The sequence below is a fragment of the Eurosta solidaginis genome, chromosome 1 (assembly GCF_040869045.1).
Source record: "Eurosta solidaginis isolate ZX-2024a chromosome 1, ASM4086904v1, whole genome shotgun sequence".
Taxonomy (NCBI): Eukaryota; Metazoa; Arthropoda; class Insecta; order Diptera; family Tephritidae; genus Eurosta; species Eurosta solidaginis.
This window is the reverse complement of record NC_090319.1, coordinates 325,847,292-325,870,480: the sequence shown is the minus strand read 5'-3', so window position 1 is coordinate 325,870,480 and position 23,189 is coordinate 325,847,292. Positions and strand designations below refer to the sequence as shown.

Below are 23,189 nucleotides of genomic sequence, written 5' to 3'. Positions count from 1 at the left end.
TTATTTCTCATTCTATTTAGTGACTCATTATTACAAGAACTCTTTCCTGACAATTTTTTACAATCTAAGTCCTCAATACATAAGCCTTCCAAAGACTTTACTCGACTCTGCGCCACGTATGCCTGTCTCTCCGCGAACTCCAATATATTTTGAAGTCACATCTATAGGACTGTATGTAATATTTGTTCCAAATATCAGCCAAATCGGACATCATAGGTCGCTTTCTATTCTTGTATATATTATGTGTTCCAAATATGAGCCAAATCGGACCACAAATACGATTTTTGTGAATATCTCGATCCTTGCGCCCCCTAGCGGCGATTTTTTCTTATTATTGCATTGTCATCGGGTTCTGAACTATATTCCAAGTTTCAAGCATGTTATTGATGGTGTGGCAAATTTTGTGGGCGGTATTGTATATTTTTAACTCAGTGAGAAAAACAAAAGTACAAAAATCTTGGTTACAGCGTAAAATGGACCAAAATTAAAAAAAAATTACCAGCGGACGAAATGGCGTTATAGATAACCATTTTTAGTCCAAATGTACGGAAGAGGCAACCGTGCTCCCAACCGCATTCTTTGTTTGGAAGAGGAAGAATTAAAAATTGAATTCAAATGCTTTTCAAATTAGTGAGAGTGGGACAAAAGTTGATACAACACAATACTACTTGCTCTATCACACCATAAAATAGTGTTGAAAAACATTGTAAATAAAGGGGACACAATTTACATCCAACAAGTCAAATAAACACATTTTATCCGTTTTCGCAGAACTTAGTAATGTCGTAGAAACTGTGAGGGTTAAATATGACAGTAGAACTACCAAAACATATGGTTTTTACTTGATTTTGCATTGATTTATTTGAATTAATGAAAAATTAATGTTACATTTTTCTAATAAGCAAGCAACACTGGCGAATAACAACAAAGCAAACGATAAAAATTCATTGCGTGCCAGAGTTTTGTGCAACATTTCTTTGCACAGCAAAGCAAAAAGGTACATTTTTTTATTCTTTCCTCTTTTATCTGTTCATTCGTCGTTGGTCGTCGTTCGACGTACAGAAAAAGTCTAAAGAAAATTTATTAACTCACAGTAAAACTGATTAAATTAAAAAGAAATATAATAAAAAATAGTAGAAACTCATCATTTGACGTCGGAATACGGTAAAGGTGCGTTAGAATTAGTAAATTTAGCGAAAATTTAATTGGGTTAGAAGAAAAAATATGCACCACAGCGGCTTGGAAGTGTGCGTGTATGTAAGAAGAAGAAAACAGCAGTAGCAAACGGAAGAATAAAGGCAGAAGCTCTGCATGAAAAATTTCTTCAAGAAAATTCGGTTGTTAATTTAGTAAAAATGTTGCAAATTTAAATATGCAAAGAAAAAAAATTTGCATTATTTTATTAACTCAAATTTTGGGCGCTTGTATAGCAAAACAGTAGCGAATTCTTATTAAGACGACTGCTGCTGGGGCTTCGATGAGTAGAATTGTCAAGCGCTGACTGTGACGTTCGCCGCGGCCGGCAGTAGTGTTGACTGCGCTGCTTTTGGTTGTTGGAGGAGGATTGAAAAATTTTTCGGTCTACTGTGTGTAGGAATAAAAAAAGAAAAGCAAATTTTGGCTAAATAAAGGAATGCCGAAAAGATATGAATTGAACAAAATAAAACGAATCAAATTTGAAGTAAAATTTTAGCAGAAAAACAGTAAAATGACAACTATAAACAAGAAAAATATTTAAACTGCTTTGCGTGTTTATATTGCAAATTAATTTTCTTTTTTTTTGTGATTTGATATAATGGTTGAACAGTTTGATTACATATAAATTGTACTAATTTTTTAAATTTAAGTTTGTAATTGTATAGTTTTATTTTATTTTTTTGTTTGCAGGAAGCGGCATAAAACGAAAATATTCATATACTTTGAGGAGAAGACGTTATTAAAAAGAAGAAAAAGTAACAAGAGCAGTAAGAACTACGTATTTATGCTGTGAAGTGTTGAAGTGGAGGGGTGAATATAAAAAGCAAACATATTTTTTAAATAAAATTGAAAGACTGAAGCAAATTGAATTACAATTAAGCCCGCAGAAGAAGGTGCGCTTATACAAAAGCGCTGCACCGATTTTAGTAGAACGTGGAAGAAGTTATTTATAAACAGGGAAAAGCCCTACGCTTAGTACTACACATTTGCTTACTTTGGACTGTTCATATATCTGCGCATCATCATCAGCGTTCAACATCAATTAAACGTGCATACTTGACATTTTATTCATTCATTATAATACTAATAACAACACAAGAAACTTGCTGCAATTTGAAAAATTGCATTATTTTAAAAACTGGAAGAAAGCAAGGAAAACGTTAACAAAATGGATGATTTAATGGTCGAAGTGAGGCTCGACAACGGTGCCTATTATAAGGTAAGTAAATATCCTTAACTATTGTTTTCAATATACTCTTTATATAAAAATAATAGTTGTCCACATATTTATCTATATATACAATTTTTTTAAACACACGTGCGTTTTGGTTTTATAATAACAAAATTTTTGATATAAACTAGGGAGAAATATTACTAGAAAATACTTGATCAAGTGATCACGTCGGGAAGTCATTCAGTCGTTTAGGTGCCGCTAAATTCTAATTTTAACTTTTTTTGGATATTAATAAATCAGTGTTGATAGTGTCACCATTAGTATTGGTTTATGCCGCCATGAGTATGGCTAAAAGCGAATGTAAAACATTGAAGGCAGAATGATGCGCAAAGTAGCGTGAGATTCGCGGTCGCGTACGCGCTAGCGCTCGAAGTCAGCATTGGATGTCATCATCTTTATCGTTGGCGGGTTAGACGTCATTGTTGGTCGTTAGTGCTTCTGCTTTATTTTTATACCCAGTTGTCTTAGCAACCATATTGTTAGATAGTTATACGCATCATAAAAGAAACGCGATAGACGAGCGGCATTACATATTGAATAGTCCGAAACAAAATTTGCCATCTTAAGATCTAGACGTTGTTGCAACGTCGAAAACGCTGTCAAACTTTTGAGGAACCATACGGATATGTGCAGTCCTCAGCCGTTATGAATCAGGATTTCGCACCTCCTTGTGTTAGTCAAATAGATTGTTCCGATCTGCGTATTATACGGCCCATACATGACACAAAAACCTTGCGCAAATATAAAACGACGAAATTTGTGCAAATGAAAATTTTTACATACACGGCTCAAAAACACTGCGCAATATTCATTTTTAAAGTAGCGCAACAAATGAAACATGTATTTTAATTGTATAAAAAAGGCATTAATTTTATAAAAATTCACTATTTATTTTCCACAGTGCTGGTAATTCACGGTATTAGTCGAAAAACTCGCACAGAAGCATTTATTTTCCATTGTATTTATAAAATATATATTTTAATTGCAAGACCAGCTCAACTCATTGCAGCACTGCGCAATATTCATTTTTCAACTACCGCAACAAATGAAACATGTGTTCTAATTGTATAAAAAATTATTATTTACTATTGAATTTGTGTGAATTCCTGTTACAAGCTAGAGATGGTCCTTGCGCCTTCGATATTAACATTTTAAAGCAATAATTACTGATGTTATATTATCAGGAACCACAGGTAAACTGTGTAACATTCACCACACACGAAGAAAAAAGCATGTGCAATATTTGCAGACATGCGTAAATATCAAAATCGTTTTGATTTTAGCGCAGTTTTCTGCGCAAATAGCGCAACCAGTGCACACACCGGGCAAATCCTTGTGCAAATTGGTAATTGGCATAAGGATACTTGAGCCGTGTAATTGGCGTATTAGTCTTGTTTTATCTTGCGATGAAAGAGTATGAGAACGATACAAATTACTTGCTCGTCATGTTGTAGCGATGAGGACACTGCCCGAAGGTTTTGGGGTCGCCAGAGACTCGCCTGCTTAATATGTGTATTATACATTCATATTTGTTACAGGAATCGCCTTGCGTTGCTGACGCTAACAATTGACCTTGACACCTTGAATCGCTACTGTTATCAAATATATACGAAAAAGTGGAAGACTTTGCCTATATGTTTCTAGCATTAACAGGGAAAAAATGTATCAAAGAAAACAAACATAACATTTTTCTTTCCAACAAGTGGGATGGCCTTTGGATTATATCTAGAGAAAAGCTCATGAAAAGATATGCCGTTCTGTTTGTGATAATATCGAAGGTGGTTTAATGACGAACACACCATTTAAAAGCGCTGCAAGATATGCGTCCCTGAGGACTTCACATAGACTGAACGAGTCCATTGTGTTACCAGAAGCTTGCTCAACGACCTAACTAAGAAAACCCCTATCAGAAACCAGGACCTACGTTCTAAAACAACTAATTGCCTTCTCTTGGCAAATGCGAGAAACTTTCTAGAACCTACAATACTTTGTGCTTCTAGTTTTTATAGCTGTACCACTCCTTATAGCTGGAGTCTTCCTACATCTGCTATCACTTACAAGGCCTAATTTAAAAGCATTTGACGCCAGAAGGTAGTGTCAAGTCAGAATGCCCATAATGAGTACAGAACCCTCTTTACAATGATAAAAGTAACTGTTAGTCTAAGGGTTTAAGACTTCAACATGATCTTCGAAACTTTCCACGCCTTTCGTGTTTGGTCGATCATGTGCAGGACTCTCCTTTTATCCTCGCCCAATCTGTTTGGAACGTCTACGGTACCAGCTTCTAGCGATGCACGCTGCCAAAACTTCATGGAACTTTGCTGCCACTACTCAAACAATACCCACAACTGGGTATATAACATTTCTTGTTTGTTTTATTGCCATTGTTAATAGATGCCTAATTGTGGCATACTCAAAATGCATTGGCAAAAAAAGCATATAAATATATTTTAACAGCCGGCGCACCACCCACAAGCGCAACAACTCCACACCCATAATGACGTACCAAATTTACAGTTTATTACAAATTTTCATGCTCATGTTATGCGCTGCTATGTCTACAGGTTAGACACTTTAAATATCTAAGACCGATACGGCCTACTCAACCCACTTGCGGCATTCCGGTTACATTTGTTGGTTAATTTAGAGTTGCGCTCACTTCCATTTTGATTGGGATGTTTTTAAAATTTTACGCTCGCCACCCAATTAGTGGCACGCACGCTTGAGCGCCATAGATTTTCCCTTTCATTATCCCTTCCAATTTTGATAAACTCTTCTACTCGCCCACATCCAAGCATAACGATGCGATGCTCGTCGAAGCTAACCATCGTCGTACTCGCCGTCGTGGTTGCCGCCATCGCCAGCGTTGTCGTCGTAGTAGTAAGCAGTCATTCTACTCCACTCCTTTGTCGTATTATTTCTTGCGCATTCGCTTTGTGTATCCACTTCGTTCGCAATTTGGTGTGCTTGATGCGGTTGGGGCTATTCATTGGCACGTGTGTGTGTATACTGTTGTGTAGCATTGGTGCTATCGTGTGGAATAACGTTTTGTTGTTGGTGTTTCTTGTTTTAGCATTGCGTAGAATTCCTCTTCATCAATTTTTCATTTATTTTTATCTTATTGCATGATCTTCCCATTTATTATTATGTCTCATTTTATGATTCTAAAAATGTGCCGGCTGCAAATGCCACTGTCTCTGCAAGCGCCGCCACAAGTGCGGCAGCTATGCTCTGCTACTGCAGCTCCACCAAAGCTTATTTTTTACACATTCTTCTTCTTACATCTTTCAAGTGGTATGTGTTTTTGTTTGTGCGATTGTTTTGAGTTTTGTTTGCTGCTACATACAAATTGCGATAAGCTGTCTTTACCAATGCATTCATCCCATTTTTTGTTGCTTAAAAGATGAAGCAGCAGCTAAACACACTTATTTTCTTTATGTAAGATGAATCAAAGTTATGTTGGCCAATTCTTTACTCCAGTAATTGAGAGTATTTTGGGGATTCACCAATTTCATTATATCAAAAAACTTCTTTGCTTACACATTTTTACTCAAATGTCTACTTTATTTATCCATCGTATATTAAAGGTTAGACAGACGGCCGCACTAATGCTGAGTTAACTCCTTATTTTTCGCTTAGCCGTTTAAACAGTTTTGGCTGCTTAATAAATCTTGTCAGTTGCTTCTCCGCTGAGCTAAGCGGTGGCAATGGAATACACCAGGGAACACTCAATATATCTAACTCCAACATAATGGAAGGGATTGACAGAATCCAGAATGCAGAAATCGGTCAACTCAGAAGGGCGATCTAGCGGTGTGCAAATATACCTAACGCCTGAGACGAACTTCAGCCGGAGCTGTTAAGGCAAGGGTGCATTGCTTGGACTCTCATTACCATGGATATATGAACTTTAGTATAACCTAAAATATTCTCCGTCCGCTTTGAGCAAACTGCTGAACAAAAAGAACTTGCATTTGGCAAGATGTTCATTAGGCCGGGTCGATTTGCGGGGAGGCAAAAAAATCGCCCATTGCTCTGTGAAAATCATATTCTAGGGATCAAAATAAGAAACTTTGCCGAAGGAACCATACCTCTAAAACGAATTCTGATGCCTCCCCCCCCCCCCCCCCCCCCCCCCTCTTGGGTCGTAGGGGCAAATTTTGAAAAATCCCACTTTGAAATGCCTATGCTTTTTCTTTTTGGAGTTTATTTTTCTCTTTAGAAATTTATTTAGTCAGAACATATGTAAATGAAAAAATGAATTTAACTTAGTAATAGAAAAGAAATTAAAAAAAAATTATTAGAAATTAGCGTTTTTACAACCCTTTTTTAAAACCAAGGCATCACTGTGATGCATTTGCATGTCGTAAACATAGTTGGGTGGGTTTTTTATTCAACCGTTTTAAAAAATGAAGGTATCACTGTGACACAATTGCAGATCGTAAAATTGCTTGTGTTGTTTTTTTTAAGCCACCACAAGACACAGCAGGTAGAATTGAAATTGCCCCTACCCAAAAGTTCGACCCAAAGGGGGGGGACATCAGAATTCGTTTTAGAGGTATGGTTCCTTCGGCAAAGTTTCTTATTTTGATCCTTAGAATACGATTTTCACAGAGCAATGAGCGATTTTTAAATCGACCCGCCCTAATGTTCATCCAACAACGTAGTGCCCCCGCATCGTTTGCTTACTTAATTCAATGCAGTTGGCTTGTGGAATATTCAAGTATACCGGCGACTACATTCAGTTCGCAACGTGACACTTGCCAAGAATATCCTGCCACCCACATAATTTGTATAAAAAATAATTCGATGCGAATGTGGGTGAGATCATGGAATCCTTGCAGCCCTCCACCTTATCTGGACAAAGATTAGCGAGAATACTCCCCTTAAAGGAGAAAAAGGAAATACTGAACAGAGAGTTTCTGCTGAATATCCAGAAACCAGGGTAACCAAACAGACATCTGATTGAAGGCCAAGTCAAGGCCCTCAGAAACATCTATAAAAAGGTTTCGGACCACTATGCCAGGGGCAATGGAGAACATTAACAAGAAGAATTTATATTATTACAGATTAAGTAATTTTTTAGTTTAAGTTGAAAAGCGTATTTTGAGTCGGAGAAATCAATATCCAAAACACTAGAGAAGCAATTAATTTCTGATAGGGCTCTGTTAATAGGCGCTTTTGAGTTATAAACAGTTCTACTCAGCCCTATGAAAAAGATTTCAAAGTGGCGGAGGTTTCTACAGGGAGTATTTAAGCATAGTCTTTCAAGAAGCAGCGCGCAGTCAATTTTGCCCGTGAAAAGATCGAAAATGAACAACGAGGCCAAAAGAATTCTGCGATTGTTAAGGGATAATAAGGATATTAGTTGGCATCGAGACTCATAAGACGGGATCGGTTCAGAGAAACGTAATGAAATAAGCGCGAAGCGCATAAAGATTTTTTGAACCCGCTCCAGGCGGTTGATGTGAACTGTGTGGTAGGGCCGCCAAATGAAAGCCGCATACTCAAGTTTGGACCGCACAAAGGACGTATATAAAACTTTGAGTGTGTAGGGGTCAGAGAAGTTTGCGGAATGGCGTCTGACAAAAGCAAGCATTGAAAGCGCCTTAGAAATTGTGAAGCTGACGTGAGTGTTAAAATTAAACTTTGAGTCGAAGTATACCCCCAAGTCTTTAAATTCAAGATTCGTTCGAAGAAAGGTTTCTGCAATATGATAGGAGGTATGAAGTGGCCTCAGCATTTTACCATACGTCACAGTGTGGCACTTACTTATATTAAGGAAAAGACGGTTCTTAACACACCAGATATAAAGCTTATTAATCTCAGATTGAAGAACAACGACATCATTACAACAACTGATCTCAGAATAGATCTTGAGATCATCAGCATAAAGCAGACATTTGGTAGATGAGAAGCAAGAGCTAATGTCATTAATGAACAAGATAAATAGTAAAGGGCCCAGAATACTGCCCTGGGGCACTCCAGAGGTGGCCCAAAATGGTTTCGAATAAACACCGTCAATATTTACAACATTACTTCTGTTGTGCAGGTAAGATTTAATCCACTGTAGGAACGTAGAGTGGAACCCATAACAAGCTAATTTCGCAATTAAAATTTTATGAGAAATTTTATCGAATGCTTTGGAGAAGTCAAGGTATATTGTATCAACCTGAAAACCCCTCCTAAATGCCGCGTAGGTCAGGTCAGGTTGGGTGGTAGCTTCCCTGATGAGAGGAAGCTCACTTGGACAACATGACGGTCCGTTGTGATACCACATATAATAAACTAAACTAACGGTGACGTAGATATAACTACTTAGAGAATCGTTGGGTAGCAACGATAAAGTTCCGAATGATCCCGATCTCAACCTTGGATAGCTCCTCGGGAGATCCAAGTGAGTCACGACCAAAATACTTTCGCCTAGTTCTGGCAAAAGCTGGGCAGTCAAGCATAAAGTGATTTGGTGATTCCACCTCATCATCCTCCATACAGCTGCAGCAGGATGGAGTTTCCAATATATTGAGACGTACCGCATGGATACCCATGGGACAGTGCCCTGTCAAAACCCCAATGACCATTGATAGGTGAGCCTTAGTGAACCCAATTATTTCAGCAGACCTCCTGCCATCCACTTTCGGCCAGAAAGATCGTGATATCCTACAAGACGTAGTGTCCGCCCAACGTTTGCTGAGCTGACTCGAGGCCCAGCTATGGAAGAGCAATCCACAGGTGGCTAGCGGAATCCCGAAATCCCTACAGCCATCTTCATCCGGTTCAGTTGTACCGATTCGGGCTAAGAGATCCGCTTGACAGTTACCCGGAATATCACTATGGCCCGGGACCCAGATAATCTTAATTGTAAAATAATTCGATGCAATCGCAAGTGTGGTCAGGCACTCCCAGACCACCCTCGATCGCACTGTAGTTGAGCTCAAGGCTTTTATAGCCGCTTGGCTATCAGAGTAGATGTTAAATTCCCTAACCGTAGTAGCGCTGGATAGCATTTCATCCACCGCATCCTTAATCGCAGCAACTTCCGCTTGGAATACACTGCAGTGATCAGCCAACTTAAACTTGCGGCTTACATTTAGCTCTTGACAAAAGACCCCCCCGCCAACCTTTCCGTCCAACTTCGACCCATCCGTGAACAAGTTAACCGGTCCCATGCCCCAGATAATTCCTCTTCTCCACTCCTCCCTCGGGGGAATGACTGGGGTGAAGGTTGTATAGGGAGCGGCCACCGGCATGCAATAGTCCGTCCTGTCCGGGATAAAGTCGAAACTAGTAAGAAGGCTAGAGTGTCCGAAATCAGAAAGCATATAACCCATATCACGAAGCCTGACCAACGACCGGGCCGCGGCTGCCTTTCCCGCAATATCTACTGGATGTATATTCAGCATGACATTCAGTGCCAAGGTAGGTGTTGTTCTCATAGCGCCACTGATGCCGATAAGCGCCGTCCGTTGCACTGACACTAGCATTTTGGAGGTGCTCGCCGTGTCCAGTGCTTTCCACCAGACCAGCACCCCATATAGCAGAATCGGTTTGACAACCATCTCATAAAGCCAGTGTACTACTCCTGGCGAGAGCCCCCATCTCTTTCCGATAGCCCCCCTGCAGCAGTACAAGGCAACCGCGGCCTTCCTGGCCCTATCTTCCACATTGGGCCTCCAGGACAGCTTCTTGTCCAGAACAATTCCCAAATATTTAACCCTGTCAGTAAGTACCAACGGTACCCCTCCAATCGAAGGAGTTCTGAAGTCGGGTATCTTATATCTCCTTGTAAAAAGAACCAATTCTGTTTTTCCCGGGTTGACCGCCACTCCACATGATTCAGCCCACCTAGCCACAGTATCCAGGTATCCCTGCAGAACATCGCGCAGGGTGCCCAGAAATTTGCCCCTGACTAGGATAGCGAGGTCATCTGCATAGGCAACCACCCGACAGCCATTGGCTTCCAGCTCCACAAGAAGCTCGTTGACTACCACAACCCAGAGCAGAGGAGATAGGACACCTCCCTGTGGCGTGCCCCTGCACACCTTCCTCCTTATTATGGCTCCTCCCCACTCCGCTGCGACAATTCTGCCGCATAGAAGTTTGCTAATAAATTCAACCAGAGCCGCTTCGACTCCTAAACCCACCAGAGCTCTTTCGATTGCCCCCGGTAGAACATTGTTAAAAGCCCCCTCGATGTCTAGAAAGGCACCCAGAGCATATTCTTTATGTTCTAGAGACCCCTCTATTTGCTTTACAATCGAATGGAGAGCCGTTTCCGTCGATCTGCCTTTGCAGTACGCATGCTGTGAAGCCGACAGTAACCCCCCAGGTATCCTTTCTCGTAGGTACAGGTCAATCAGCCGCTCAAGCGTCTTAAGAAGAAACGACGAGAGACTGATTGGCCTGAAATCCTTAGGTGTTACATGAGAGCCCCTGCCGGCCTTCGGAATGAAGATGACCCTAACCGTGTGCCACGACCTAGGGATATAGTTAAGCCTGAGGCAGTTAGTGTAGATGATGGCCAACCAGCGGCAGGAAATCCCTAAAGACCTTTGAAGTTGCGCAGGAATGATGCCATCCGGACCGGGTGACTTATAGGGCTTGAACGAATTTATAGCCCAGGATATTTGACTTTCCCGTAGTGGGATGGCAGGCATTTCTGCATGGCCAGCAACCGCCGACCACGCAAGCGAAGATCCCTGCGCAACTGGGACATCGGGAAAATGATTGTCCAGTAAAAGTCTCAGGGACTCCTCGCTACTCATCGACCAGTCCCCACCATCATCTCTCAGATACCCCCGAGGGGCGGGATTCCTAGAGAGTATTTTTCTAAGCCTCGCGGATTCATTGCATCCCTCCACGTTTTCACAGAAGCTTCGCCATGAATCCCGCTTGGCTAACCTTATTTCATATTTATAAATCCCCAGACTCACCTTATAGAGCTCCCAGTCCGAGGGTAGTCTACTCCTCCTGGCTCTATTAAAGAGCCGCCTACTGGACGCTCTTAGGTCGTCAAGGGAATCAGACCACCAGGGCGGCTTGCCCTTCCCCCTGTAAGTTTTCAGTGGGCAGGACTGTTGAAAGGCGCTATTGCCTGCCAAGGTGAAGTTTTCCACCAGATCGTCTATTTCAGATTCGGACAGGTCCGAACCAGCGATAGGCGCCTCAGGCAATAGCTCTCCCAACTTCCTACAATACAAGTCCCAGTTGGTACTTTTAGGGTTCCTAAAAGATATTTTACCGGGACGTTCTTCATTCACCGAGAACTGAATATATCGGTGATCAGAGAAAGAGTGCTCGTTGAGAACCCTCCATCCAGATATCCGATCTTCCAGTTCTCTGCTAACCAGGGTGAGGTCCAAGACCTCCTCCCTTACCGCAGTAATAAAAGTCGGGTCATTCCCCCTATTACATATACAAAGTCCCTCATCTACAATAAAAGTAAATAAAGACTCACCTCTGGTGTTCGTATCCGAGCTCCCCCATATGCTATGGTGTGCATTAGCATCGGCACCTATGATTACGCCAACACCTCTCCGCCTTGCTTCAGCGGTGATTTCGCCCAGTATCACAGGCGGTGGTCCCGTTACGTCCCCATGGGGCATATACGCTGAGACCACCCACAATTCGCTACTGCCTCGCTCGAGGCAGACCGTGGTTACGTCAGCATTGCTGAAATTAGAGAGAATAAAAGCTTTAAATTCCTTTTTAATAAGCACACAGGATCTAGGCCTACCTGCCTCCCCATGCACCAAGGTGTTGAATTTTCCCGTCCTTAATCCAGAAATTTTTCCGCCGTTACTACTCAGCCACGGCTCCTGGACAAGGACAATATCCACTCCGCCTTTCTCAAGACAGAGCAACAAGTTTGCGGAAGCCGCCTTAGAATGCTGAAGATTGATTTGACGGATTTCCATCAACACCACTCTTCTTCTTCTGCACCCCATCCTTGGCGGCTTCGCCCTCGGAGACTAGGAGGTCCTCCTCCTCCCCCAACAGACGACTTACACTGATGACGGATCCCGCCATCGATGATTCGCCCTCGGAGGCCAGGAGCTCCTCCTCGGCCCTATCATCCAGACGACTAGCACTGATGACAGATCCCGCTATTGACGGGACGTCAACAGTGCTTTCGCTGTCCAAATTAGCGGAGTCAGCATCCACAACCATGGGTACTGGCTCCCCTGCGGACGCCTCCACCTCCCGAACAGTCTCTGTGGGAGAGGAACCATCCCCCCTGGAATCGGCGTGGTAGATTTTAAGAACCACACGCTCGAGGCCATAGGAGATAACTCCCCTCGTGTCAGAGAGAGGACCGGTGGACTCTGCGTTTAGCAGAATCAGCACTTGCCGACGTGGCCCAACAGCCTCCTCTACTCTGAGGACCCTCCAGTTATGCGTCGGAAGGTTCGGGTTGCAGTAACGCATTAGTTCGAGTATTTTCTCCGGCTGAGATGGCCCGGCAGGCAACCACACCCGAGCCCTCGGTCGAAGGGGGAGATCCCTCCGTTCCACGGCCTCGAGTCTGGCCCCCCTCCAGACCTCCCCTACCAAAGAAATTATTTTCTTAAAGATACAGGCCGACCGCTCGTCAGCACAAGTAATCAGTCTAAAACCATGATACCACCCCGAGTATTCGAAGCATGGCCGCGTACCTGGGCTCTCCATAACAGCGGTCATAAAGGCCGCTGATATGGCGCTGGCGACCCACGGCCACTCCTCTCGGGAGATGGCACCATCCTCCCTACTCCTATCCAGGACCCCGAGGGTGATGGAGCCTGCACGTTTAGCGATTTCGCTAAACGAAATTGCGTCCCCACCTCCTCGGGCCCTTTTTGTCGTTGAGGCATTCCGCTCATCCGACCTTTGCCGCTTCATAGCCCCCAAACCCTGCTGCTCACCCGCATCGTTCGACACCGGTGTGTGGTCGTCGCAAGCTACGACGCTCCTGGCCCACTCCAGCGTCCGGGAATGCTTCTCAGACATCTGAGCTGCATCCCTTCCGCCGTAGCGCTCCAAGATCTTCTCAGCTAAGCGCCGATCACCCAGAGCTTTCCTACGCGGCGTCGATCGCCTACCTTTCCCGGCAGGCTTCGACCCCAGGGCTCCCGTTGGGAAAGCTCCTCGCGACAGGGCTTCCTTACTAGTACTGGGCTGCTCCGTCGCATTCGTCGGACCTCTGCCTTTCCCTGTCACAGCCCCATATGGGCCTACATTGGGTGTCGGTTTCGACACCCCTCCACTAACCGAACTACCCGTACCTACGGGGTTTGAAACCAAACCCCTGCGCTGATCCGTCTGATCAGCCCTTTTGACCCGCCGGGAGCTTTCCCGGCTGGCGGCGACCTGCTTCGGAGCACTCTCCGCACCTGTCGCGTCCCCCGCACCATGACGACTTTCGCCGTCACTCCTACCCTCCTTTTTCTTCGTCTTCGTGTCCATTCTAAGAAGTCCCCCCTCAAGGCCGCTATCCGGAGCCGATTGTGTAGTCGCCCTTCAACGGTCCCGTGGTTATCTATGCTGCGCAGGGAGGCCACGCGAGGGTTGACGCATTACCTTATGAGTAATGCGTTCAGAGCCAGACCGGACGCAAAGCGGGAAAATCTTCAACCGCACCTACACCACCAACTTAACGGCGACGGAGCCGGAACGTACCTTGAGGCCCGCCACGGTTTTAACGGGACGTGGGCAGGTGCAGCATTAGCCTACCAGCCATTTCGATAGGGTTTCACCCCGACCTACTAAGGTGGCAGAATACTGCACCTACCAGCCCAAAGTCATCAATTCCTATCCATAGTCAAAATCAAGTCCCTAACAATCCGGTTCGTCACCATTGAGTACCGATCTTAACCCTTAACAGGGTCCTCCCTCCCCTGAGCTCGGCACAATGACTCAGGGGTGCGGGTTTTATCGAGTTGTCCTCTCTAGATCCGCCATTATCAGTAGAAGCAGGGGCACCTCGTGCAGGACGTGACAACCAATCACGTGTGACAATTCGTCACTATGGCCGGTCTAAGACTGATACCAGTCCCTGATCCAGAGCCTGGAACCACGTATGATATCCAAGCCAAGTATCTTAACCCCCTAAATGCCGCGTAGCAATCCTCAGAAAAGACAGCGAGGTTCGTTAATGTGGATCTGGCCGGGACAAAACCATGTTGACTGGCGCAAATCAGGTGTTTAATGCTAAAGTAAAGCTTGTCATTGACAACACATTCAAATAGCTTCGAAGTTGTAGACAATTTGGAAATAGGCCTGTAATTAGAACAGTTACTTTTGTTGCCAGACTTAAAAATGGGAGTGACGGATGCTTGTTTCCAGTCATCAATAAAAATACCCGATTCCAATGATTTATTGAATATAATCATTAAGGGTCGTACTAGAGAAGGACAATTTTTCAATAGAATAACTGAAAGATTATCAACATCAGTTCTGGAGGAATTTTTAAGTTTTATAATCCCCTCAATTATGTCTGTCTCAGTGAGAGTAAGTGACCCAAAATTATTAGCAGAGGGAGACTTAATTAACTTGTGTATGTTATCTGTATCTTCCACAGTTAAATCATTATCTGTGATAAAATTCGCCGAGAAGAAGTCAGCAAAGAGATTAGCAGCATCATTAACAGAGTTGGCAGTAATATTATTGTAGCTTACTGATTTCGGTATGCTAGATACGCTCTTCATGGAGTTAATGTAATTCCAAAAGTTCTTCGGATTGCTCTTGATGTTTACCTCAAAATTTCTGACGTACTTAGCATATAAAGACTTATTAAGATTGTTAAATTTTTTCTTATAAACAATAAACAAATCATAAAATCGACGCTGATTAGTAAACTTATATTTTTTAAAGAACTTGTTTCTCAAATTTTTTAGATGTTTGAGCGCACTATTGTGCCAGGGAGATTTGTAAATTTTATTTTTATATATCGGCACGATTTTTTCGCAAATCTTATGAATTTCATTTTTAAATACATTGAAAGACTTTCCAACTTCACTTTCGCCAAGCATAGCATCCCAATCAACTCCACGTAAAGCAGAATTTAAACGATTAAAATCACATCTTCGAAAATTGAACGATTTTTTCATATTTGATGTAGGAATACAGAAATACTCAAAGAACTGAATTTCAAGCTTTAAGGGCAGGTGATGCAAGTTTGGTGGCGAAATTGAAGACGCAGGTTCCGAGATAACAAAACTAATATTATTAGTTACAAAAATTAAATCAAGAGTGCGATGTAAAGAATTATGGAAACTGTTAATTTGAGATAAACCAACCCCTCCACAATTATCAATAAGATACGATTCATAAGAGCTGTTAATATTAGTAGGAGTTAAATAGAGATTGTTTTCAAGAGAGATCCAGCTAACATTACTTAAATTAAAATCCCCCAGAACACATAGCTGCGTTTCTCCTGAACTTCGCTTAAGATTTAAGATATTATTTACATGAGCCTTATAAATACTTTCTGGGCTGGACGGCGGAATGTATGAAGCACAAATGAGCAGTTGACCCAGAGAGCCATGAATCCGCACACAAATGTTTTTGTTATGGTAGTCGCAGGTTTTTTTTTTTTTGCGAGATGTGCATAAATGTCTTCTATACATTTTCGTGGGGTATTTGTGTTTATTTTTCCGACTGTATTTAATTAATTAATTTATTCTGTTTCCAAAAATCGCATTTGCATAAGGCGCCTACACGGCATGGATAAATGCGAGACAATTGAAAATGTCCCTCTCAGAAAACATTAGGCATCAATTTTTTTAAATTTCCAGCGAGTTACTCGCCACTCGTACCAGACTGGTGGCTCTTATTACATTTATCCTCTTTGCCCTAAAGACATGCGTCACTAGCTCAATTTCGATCTGGATACTGTTATCGGTTAAACTCTTATCCATAATCAATTCCGACATACCTAATGTATACCGCTTGTAATATGTCCCCAACGGCGCCAAACATCTCTTCAAATGCAATGTGGAACCAACACCTTTAACACCTCTTTCTCTCTGCAAGTTTGCTCAGACTCCCGTTAGAGGACATTGATGACAATTAGTGAGTGGTCGCACCTAAGCAACAGCAACGTAATTTATACCATGTATTAAAGAAAATCATCAACCTAACACCCTTGTGCATACAGTCACCCAACCATGATCCTTATGACAGCTTTTGCTTTATAGTAATGTTGCGCTCAGTTCAATGGGCTCGGTCACTCCAGAAATTGTCATCACAATCTTCTAATGGAGGTCCAAAGAAATTAACCCTTTCTGCCGGATTGGACCATAAAGAATTGCTGTTAGAGTTGCCGGTTCCTCATTAAAGTAGAATAGATGTAATTTGTTTTTTAAGTTGTTGTCGATAGGCATTATTTTTGGACCGCGGCATTTTCATTCGTTCTTATTCCGCCTTTGTGTTAATTTTTTCCTAAACTCGCTTATCGCTTGGTTTCCGTCGAAAACTACCCTAACCTTGTTGCATCTTAATGATTCCTTGATCCAAACGTAATTAACCCCGCGTCTGTCTAGGCTATAGGTGTTTATGTATATTTACTTTATCTTTATTTATTTAGCAAGTTGGTAATTTAATATGTGAGCATTAAATTGCATATGCGACATTTTTGAAAAATGTCAGGAGATGTTTATTTATGTTTATATAGCACTTTTCGAATAAGTTGATTTGCGTACATACATACATAAGTATGTTGTTGTGAGTTGAGAAGACAAGTTTGTTTGAATAAAAAGGTACTGATGTTTTTTTTTGACTACAAATATGATGGCGAAGATGTATTTTGATTATGCTGTTGTAGCGATTTTGCTTAAAACTTTAATAAGATTTCTACACTTACGTTGGGAAGAATATTTGTTCATTTTAGGTTCGCCTTATTTCATAAAAAAGAAATCTAGGTTTCGGTGAAACCGAACATTATGCATCTATAGCAAGTTGTGGGCTCTTACACACACTTCGAGACATTATAATTTTTCAGTTTTAGTTCAGAGAGTTGCAATGGAACTTCAGAATTTTTAATTTAAGTTCAGAAAATTACAATTGAAGTTCAGAAATTTATTTAAAACTCTTGAACTTCAATTGCAATTTTTTGAACTTCAATTGTAATTGTCTGAACTTAAATAGAAATTTCGGAACTTCAATTGCAACTTTCTGAACTAAATTTGAAAAAGGCGTGGTTACGATTTCGAAATTTTTTTAGGCAAAAAATGCTTTGTACTGTTGAAGGTTAAATGGAAAGACGCATAGTCACGCCCATTTTCGAAAATTGGATTGTTCGTGTTGGTGTCTACAATTTGATCTTGGAAACCAAATGCTATGTAACGTCTTTTATAAAAACACAGGTATTGCGTTATCTAAAATCTTTTTAGAAAATTGTTCTTTAGGCCTTCAACACTTTTTTAAGTGGGCGTGGCTATCAATCGATTTTGCGAATATTAGCCCGATATACATATATGTAATAGTAAGAAATACGCTTCTGCGAAATTTCAGCATTCTTCAATGGCTTTTAACTCACGTCTTGTATAACTCTTAAATTTTCCTTTATATTTATCGGCATAAGACTGCCGACTCTTTGTGGATGATGCTGAGTGCTTGCGGAGCTGTCCCTGGGAGTGGGCCGCGTCATCATTAAATTGTCTGTTAGGATGCTCAGATTCTGAGTATTTAACAGAAACTGTTTTTGCAGCATTTCCATTCTCTCACAGTGATCTAGCGATATGAGAACACATCTCTCTAATGTGTTTCTTTTAAGCTCGACGTTCATATTTGAGATGCGTAGCACACAAGCGGCTGGCCAATTACTTTATATGTATATGTGATAGTTGATTTTTAATCCAAGTGCAGCCAGCGAGAATCTTGAAGATTTTGTTAATGCTCAGAACTTTAGGTGCAAAGGAGGTTGCTTGCTTGCCGAAATGGGAAGATTGTAGTTAAGTTAAAAATTAAACAATTGTGGGATATGACACCATGCTGCGGCATACCTTCTTCAATTCTTTGTTTTACTATCACCGTCCTGAATTGAACCGATACCTTCTGATCCCTCAAATAATTTGTGGAAAAATTACCCTTCCAAGTCTTGCAGAAACGTGTTGTGATGGACTGTCAAAAGCTTTTGACTAGTCTAGAGCTACTATGTGTTCTGTTCTGTGGTGGGGTTTTTGACTCAGACATTTTATGTTGATTGTGCTTAGCGCTGTGACGGTGGTATGTAATTTTCGAAAGCCACAGGTAGGCACCTCACAAGTTTGCTATGAACTAAGGGAGCAGGACAGCTTCAAATGTTGTTGACACTCCAAAGATTTTGGAGAGTGTTATTGATGTTGATGGTCTTTGTGCGTACATATATCTGGTACGTTCCGGTAACAAGCACCATTAAGTTATAAGCCCAACCATCTTGGGAACGATTTAATATAGCCATATTGAACCTTCTAGGCGATTCCATCACCCAACCCCTAGTTACATGAGGAACTTGAGGGCGTCAGAACCCCGGATGCTAAAGAAACAGGATTCATCACGGGTAGATGAGGTTGGCAATTGGGTTAGAGAAACTATAAATTATGCTGGCCGCTTCAAACGTCTTGGCTACTGTTAACAGGACAGATATCAGGCTATATGTGTCATTTTCCTAAGTCCTAAGTTTTAATCAAATTGAAAACCATGGAAACAACTCGCAACTTTATATTCAGCAACAAATACGACACTTTTGTGAATCCCATAAATATATTTTAAAAGAAACACTAAATTTATGTTAATAAAATATTTATTAATTAGGATAGAACGTTTTATCTCAGTAAAGATACCAGATGTTAATTTTGCTACCAAACTGTGTACACCAAAATTATTTGAAAATATCGAGCAATAACCCGCAAAAAGTTTTAAGCGACATCTACTTATACAAGCTGTCGCTTAAGGCCTAAATGCTTTTACCATAACTTGCAACGGTTTATCCTAAAGCTATGAAGTTTATGTAGTTGTTGTGAATGGCGATAGGCTATCAGAAATAGAAAGTTGGAATTTGTAGCGCTTAAGTCCATTCGCGGTTATGGCTCGATGTATTTAATTATAACAAATTTTAAGCAAACTAAACTTAATAAGGCATAGCAATAATTTGATATATAACTCAGTCAGTATGCTAATTTACTATTGTTTTTTTTTTTTTTTTTTTTTTTTGTTTAGGGCATGGTAACAGCAGTGTGTGACGATGGTGTATTCGTGGAAGTTGATGGGTAAGTCTTAATATTTTATAAATTTTTAAAGAACAATATTTCCATTATTTTTCATGCTTGAAAGTTAATCAAAAAAGAAACTAAATTACATTGGAACACCAACTTCTGAAAACTTTTGAGGGCTTAACTTTACCTGATATTATCATCTGTATAAAGCATGTAATTTCAGTAACAGTGCTGAATGTAAATTAATTAAAATCTCATGTCGTTCACGCTTTGATAGTTGAATTTCACCATCGCATTTGTATTAAATATGTGTCGAATGTGGCGTACGCACAAGAATAGATAGTTTATTTTTAGTTGCTAATAGGCGCGTTGCTGCTTTTCTGTTAGTTTGCGTTTTGTCTTTTTGTATATGAATGTGCCTCCGTCTGTTTTGGAGACGAGACAAAAAGCGCAGCGAGCACTTTAATGTTGTAAAGTTTTTTTGAGCATAGCTAACGCATAAGTATGTACAAACAAATAAAAACAACAACAAAACATAAAATGTGTAAAATTTAGTAATAGTTATAAAGAACTAAACAATTGAAAGATTTGTCCCGCCAAAGTTTTTTTCTAATACACATGTAAAGATATACATACGTATGCACACTGTGGGACGTAAATGAACTAGAAAATGACGCATCTTAGTTTTTATCATTTGACCTATTTTGAAAGTTGTGCACATGCATTTTTATTTCAACTTTTTATTTATATTTATACAAACATCTCATCAGTCCCAAATAAGAAAATGTATGCCCAATATATGAAAAATGAAGTGTATCCGGAAAGAAATTTGGTGGCGAGTTGCTGCTGCTTTTATGACCGAGAATTTTCTCAGCATCGGTTGGCTCATCTAACTCTCAGTAGCTCACATGTCAACTGTTTGCTGTGTTTGCGTATATTGTGTGCTGATTTGTTGCCTCAGAGCACAAGTATAAGCATGTATGCGATCATTTTCTTTGGCATCCTGCCAAAAGTTGCTAAAAAAGATATATATTCCGCTGCTTTTATTCGTAGATTAGATTTTTTTCTTCCTCACAATCAATTCACTGTTCGCGATATTGTTTCATACTTCGCTGGCTGATAGCATTTGTTTGTTTGTGGGTCATCGAATTCTTCTGTACCGGTGCACTGTGATCAATTTTAAGGAAATGATTTGTTGTCAAATCAAATAATTCGATAAAGGATAACCGTTTAAACGGCTATGGTCGTCTTTGATCCGCATATCATGGCATAGCCAGCTTAGACTCTTCTTTTTATTTTGCTGGACTATGCTTATGTTTGCGTAAAGATTAACGGGTAGAGGTCCGTAAATATTTCGAAGAACTTTTCTCACGAAACTGCCAGAGCCGCCTTACTTGGTATTGTCACGATCCATGCTTCCGCACCTTATAGCAGGAAGGGGAAGTATAACATGATTGGATTTTACTTTTCAATTGCTAGCTAGTCCAAAGTAGCATATATTGGCAAGAGTGATTCTTCGCTAGATTTCTAAGCTGGAATAGAACTTTTTAAACGAAATTTAATTGCGAATTTAGAAAAATTAATTGTTTATGTACGCCATTCAAATAAATTTATTATAAAAATCTTTTCTGATTTTTTTTTTATTTTTTTTTTATTTTTTCACTTTCTTACCATGTTTTCTGGGAAATTCGAATGTATAAAAAAAAAAAACTAAGGCGGTGGAAATATTACGAATGTAGAAAGGGAAAACTGAAATATAATACAGAAAATGCAAAAAAAAAAAAAATTTTTTTTGTACTGAATTTGTTTGGTTTATAAAAATCAAAAATTCAAAACTTCTCAATTTTTTTTTTTTCAAATCAATCAATATTTTAAGTTCAAAATTTCTGAACTTGCAGATACCGTAACTATTCAGAAATGAAAAAAAAACTGAATAAAAAACAGATTGTCTCTCAGAATTAGCAATTTGATAAAAAAAAAATTAAAAAAAAAACTTCGTATAAGTAATGCAAGTCTCACTAAAAGTTACAAAAGCTTCAAATTTTTCAGTATATCATTTTTTTATTTGAAAAAACAGTTATTCGAAAATTTGGTAAAATTAACTAAAAACAAGTAAGGACGGGACTGTCTTCGGCTGTGCCGAAGACTTCATACCTTTCATGAATGGGGCTGAACAATAATCTTATCCCGTTCGTAATCTCCAAATAATCGGATGTATAAGATAAGAAATATATAGTGAAAAGATCTACGAACCTAAACGATTTTTAAGATAAATATAAAATAAAAAATGGCAAAAACCCCCCTTATCTGCATGATCGGTATGGGATATATATTATATATAGCTCCGATCGAAATGATTTTTACAGGAAATCTTCTATGATATATTAGAATATATCACCAAGTTTCACGTTTTTATATTCGAAACTAAGGGAGAAATGGCCAAAAATCTTTCTATCTGAACGATCGGTTGTATGGGATAGGTATATACTATATACTCATAGCTCCGATCAAAGTGATTTTTTCAGGAAATCTTCTATGATATATTAGAATAAATATCACCAAGTTTAACGTTTTTATACTGGAAATTAAGGGAGAAATTGCCAAAAATCATTCTATCTGAACGATCGGTTGTGTGGGATATATACTATATATAGCTCCGATCAAAGTGATTTTTTCAGAAAAGGTTCTATGATATATTAAAATATATATCACCAAGTTTCACGTTTATACTTTCTAAATTAATGGAGAAATGGCCAAAAATCTTTATATCTGAACGATCGGTTGTATGTGATATATATTATATATAGCCCCGATCAAAGTGATTTTTTCAGGATATCTTCTAAGATATATTAGAATATATATCACCGAGTTTCACGTTTATACTTTCTAAATTGCGGTAGGAATGACCAAAATCGTCTTATCTGAACGATCAGTTGTATGGGTCTGATCGTTATAGTGGTCCGATTCTACCGGATCCGACAAATGTCTAATATAATACAAAAATACATCCTTGTGCCAAATTTCATTGAGATATCTCAAAATTTGAGGGACTAGTTTGCGTTCAAACAGACAGACGGACGGACAGACGAACATGGCTATATCAACTCAGTTCGTCGCCCTGATCAATTCGGTATACTTAATGGTGAGTCTATCTTCTATATTTCTCAACGTTACAAACATCGGACCAAAGTTAATATACCATTTCATGTTCATGAAAGGTATAAAAAGTGCGAAATAATTTTTGATGCTTCCTAAAATTTGGAAACTGCAAAAAACAACCAAATCCCAAAAAAAAAAAACACTACAAAAACACAGTTTTAAATCTATTAACGAGTTTTCAGAAATTTTGAAGTTGTATAATACTTGAAGCAGCAACTTCGGATTTATTGTTATTTTTTGAGAAATAAAAAAAAATTTCAAATTATGCAAATATCGCGCATTTAAAATAAATATATATCGACGTTTTTAAAATAAAGAATTTTTAATAAACCGCAATTCGCCCAGTGGGTTGAAAGGTTGAAATTCCACCACTCTTTCATTCCCTTTCACCCCCTTTTCTTTCCCTTTTCTTCCTTTCTTTCCTTGGT

At 39.9% G+C, this 23,189-nt stretch overlaps 1 protein-coding gene across 3 annotated transcripts in view; it reads left to right on the top strand.

The window, feature by feature from the left end:
• Nucleotides 1-1,013: 1,013 nt before the first annotated feature.
• Nucleotides 1,014-23,189, top strand: part of Fmr1 (synaptic functional regulator FMR1) — a 38,607-nt gene continuing 16,431 nt past the window's right edge. For all 3 annotated transcript variants that reach the window (XM_067762031.1, XM_067762030.1, XM_067762029.1), the window contains exons 1-3: nucleotides 1,014-1,170; nucleotides 1,888-2,416; nucleotides 19,607-19,656. In XM_067762031.1, coding sequence (XP_067618132.1) covers nucleotides 2,366-2,416; nucleotides 19,607-19,656 — 101 coding nt within the window. In that variant the 5' untranslated portion in view covers nucleotides 1,014-1,170; nucleotides 1,888-2,365. The remainder of the gene's footprint in view (nucleotides 1,171-1,887; nucleotides 2,417-19,606; nucleotides 19,657-23,189) is intronic.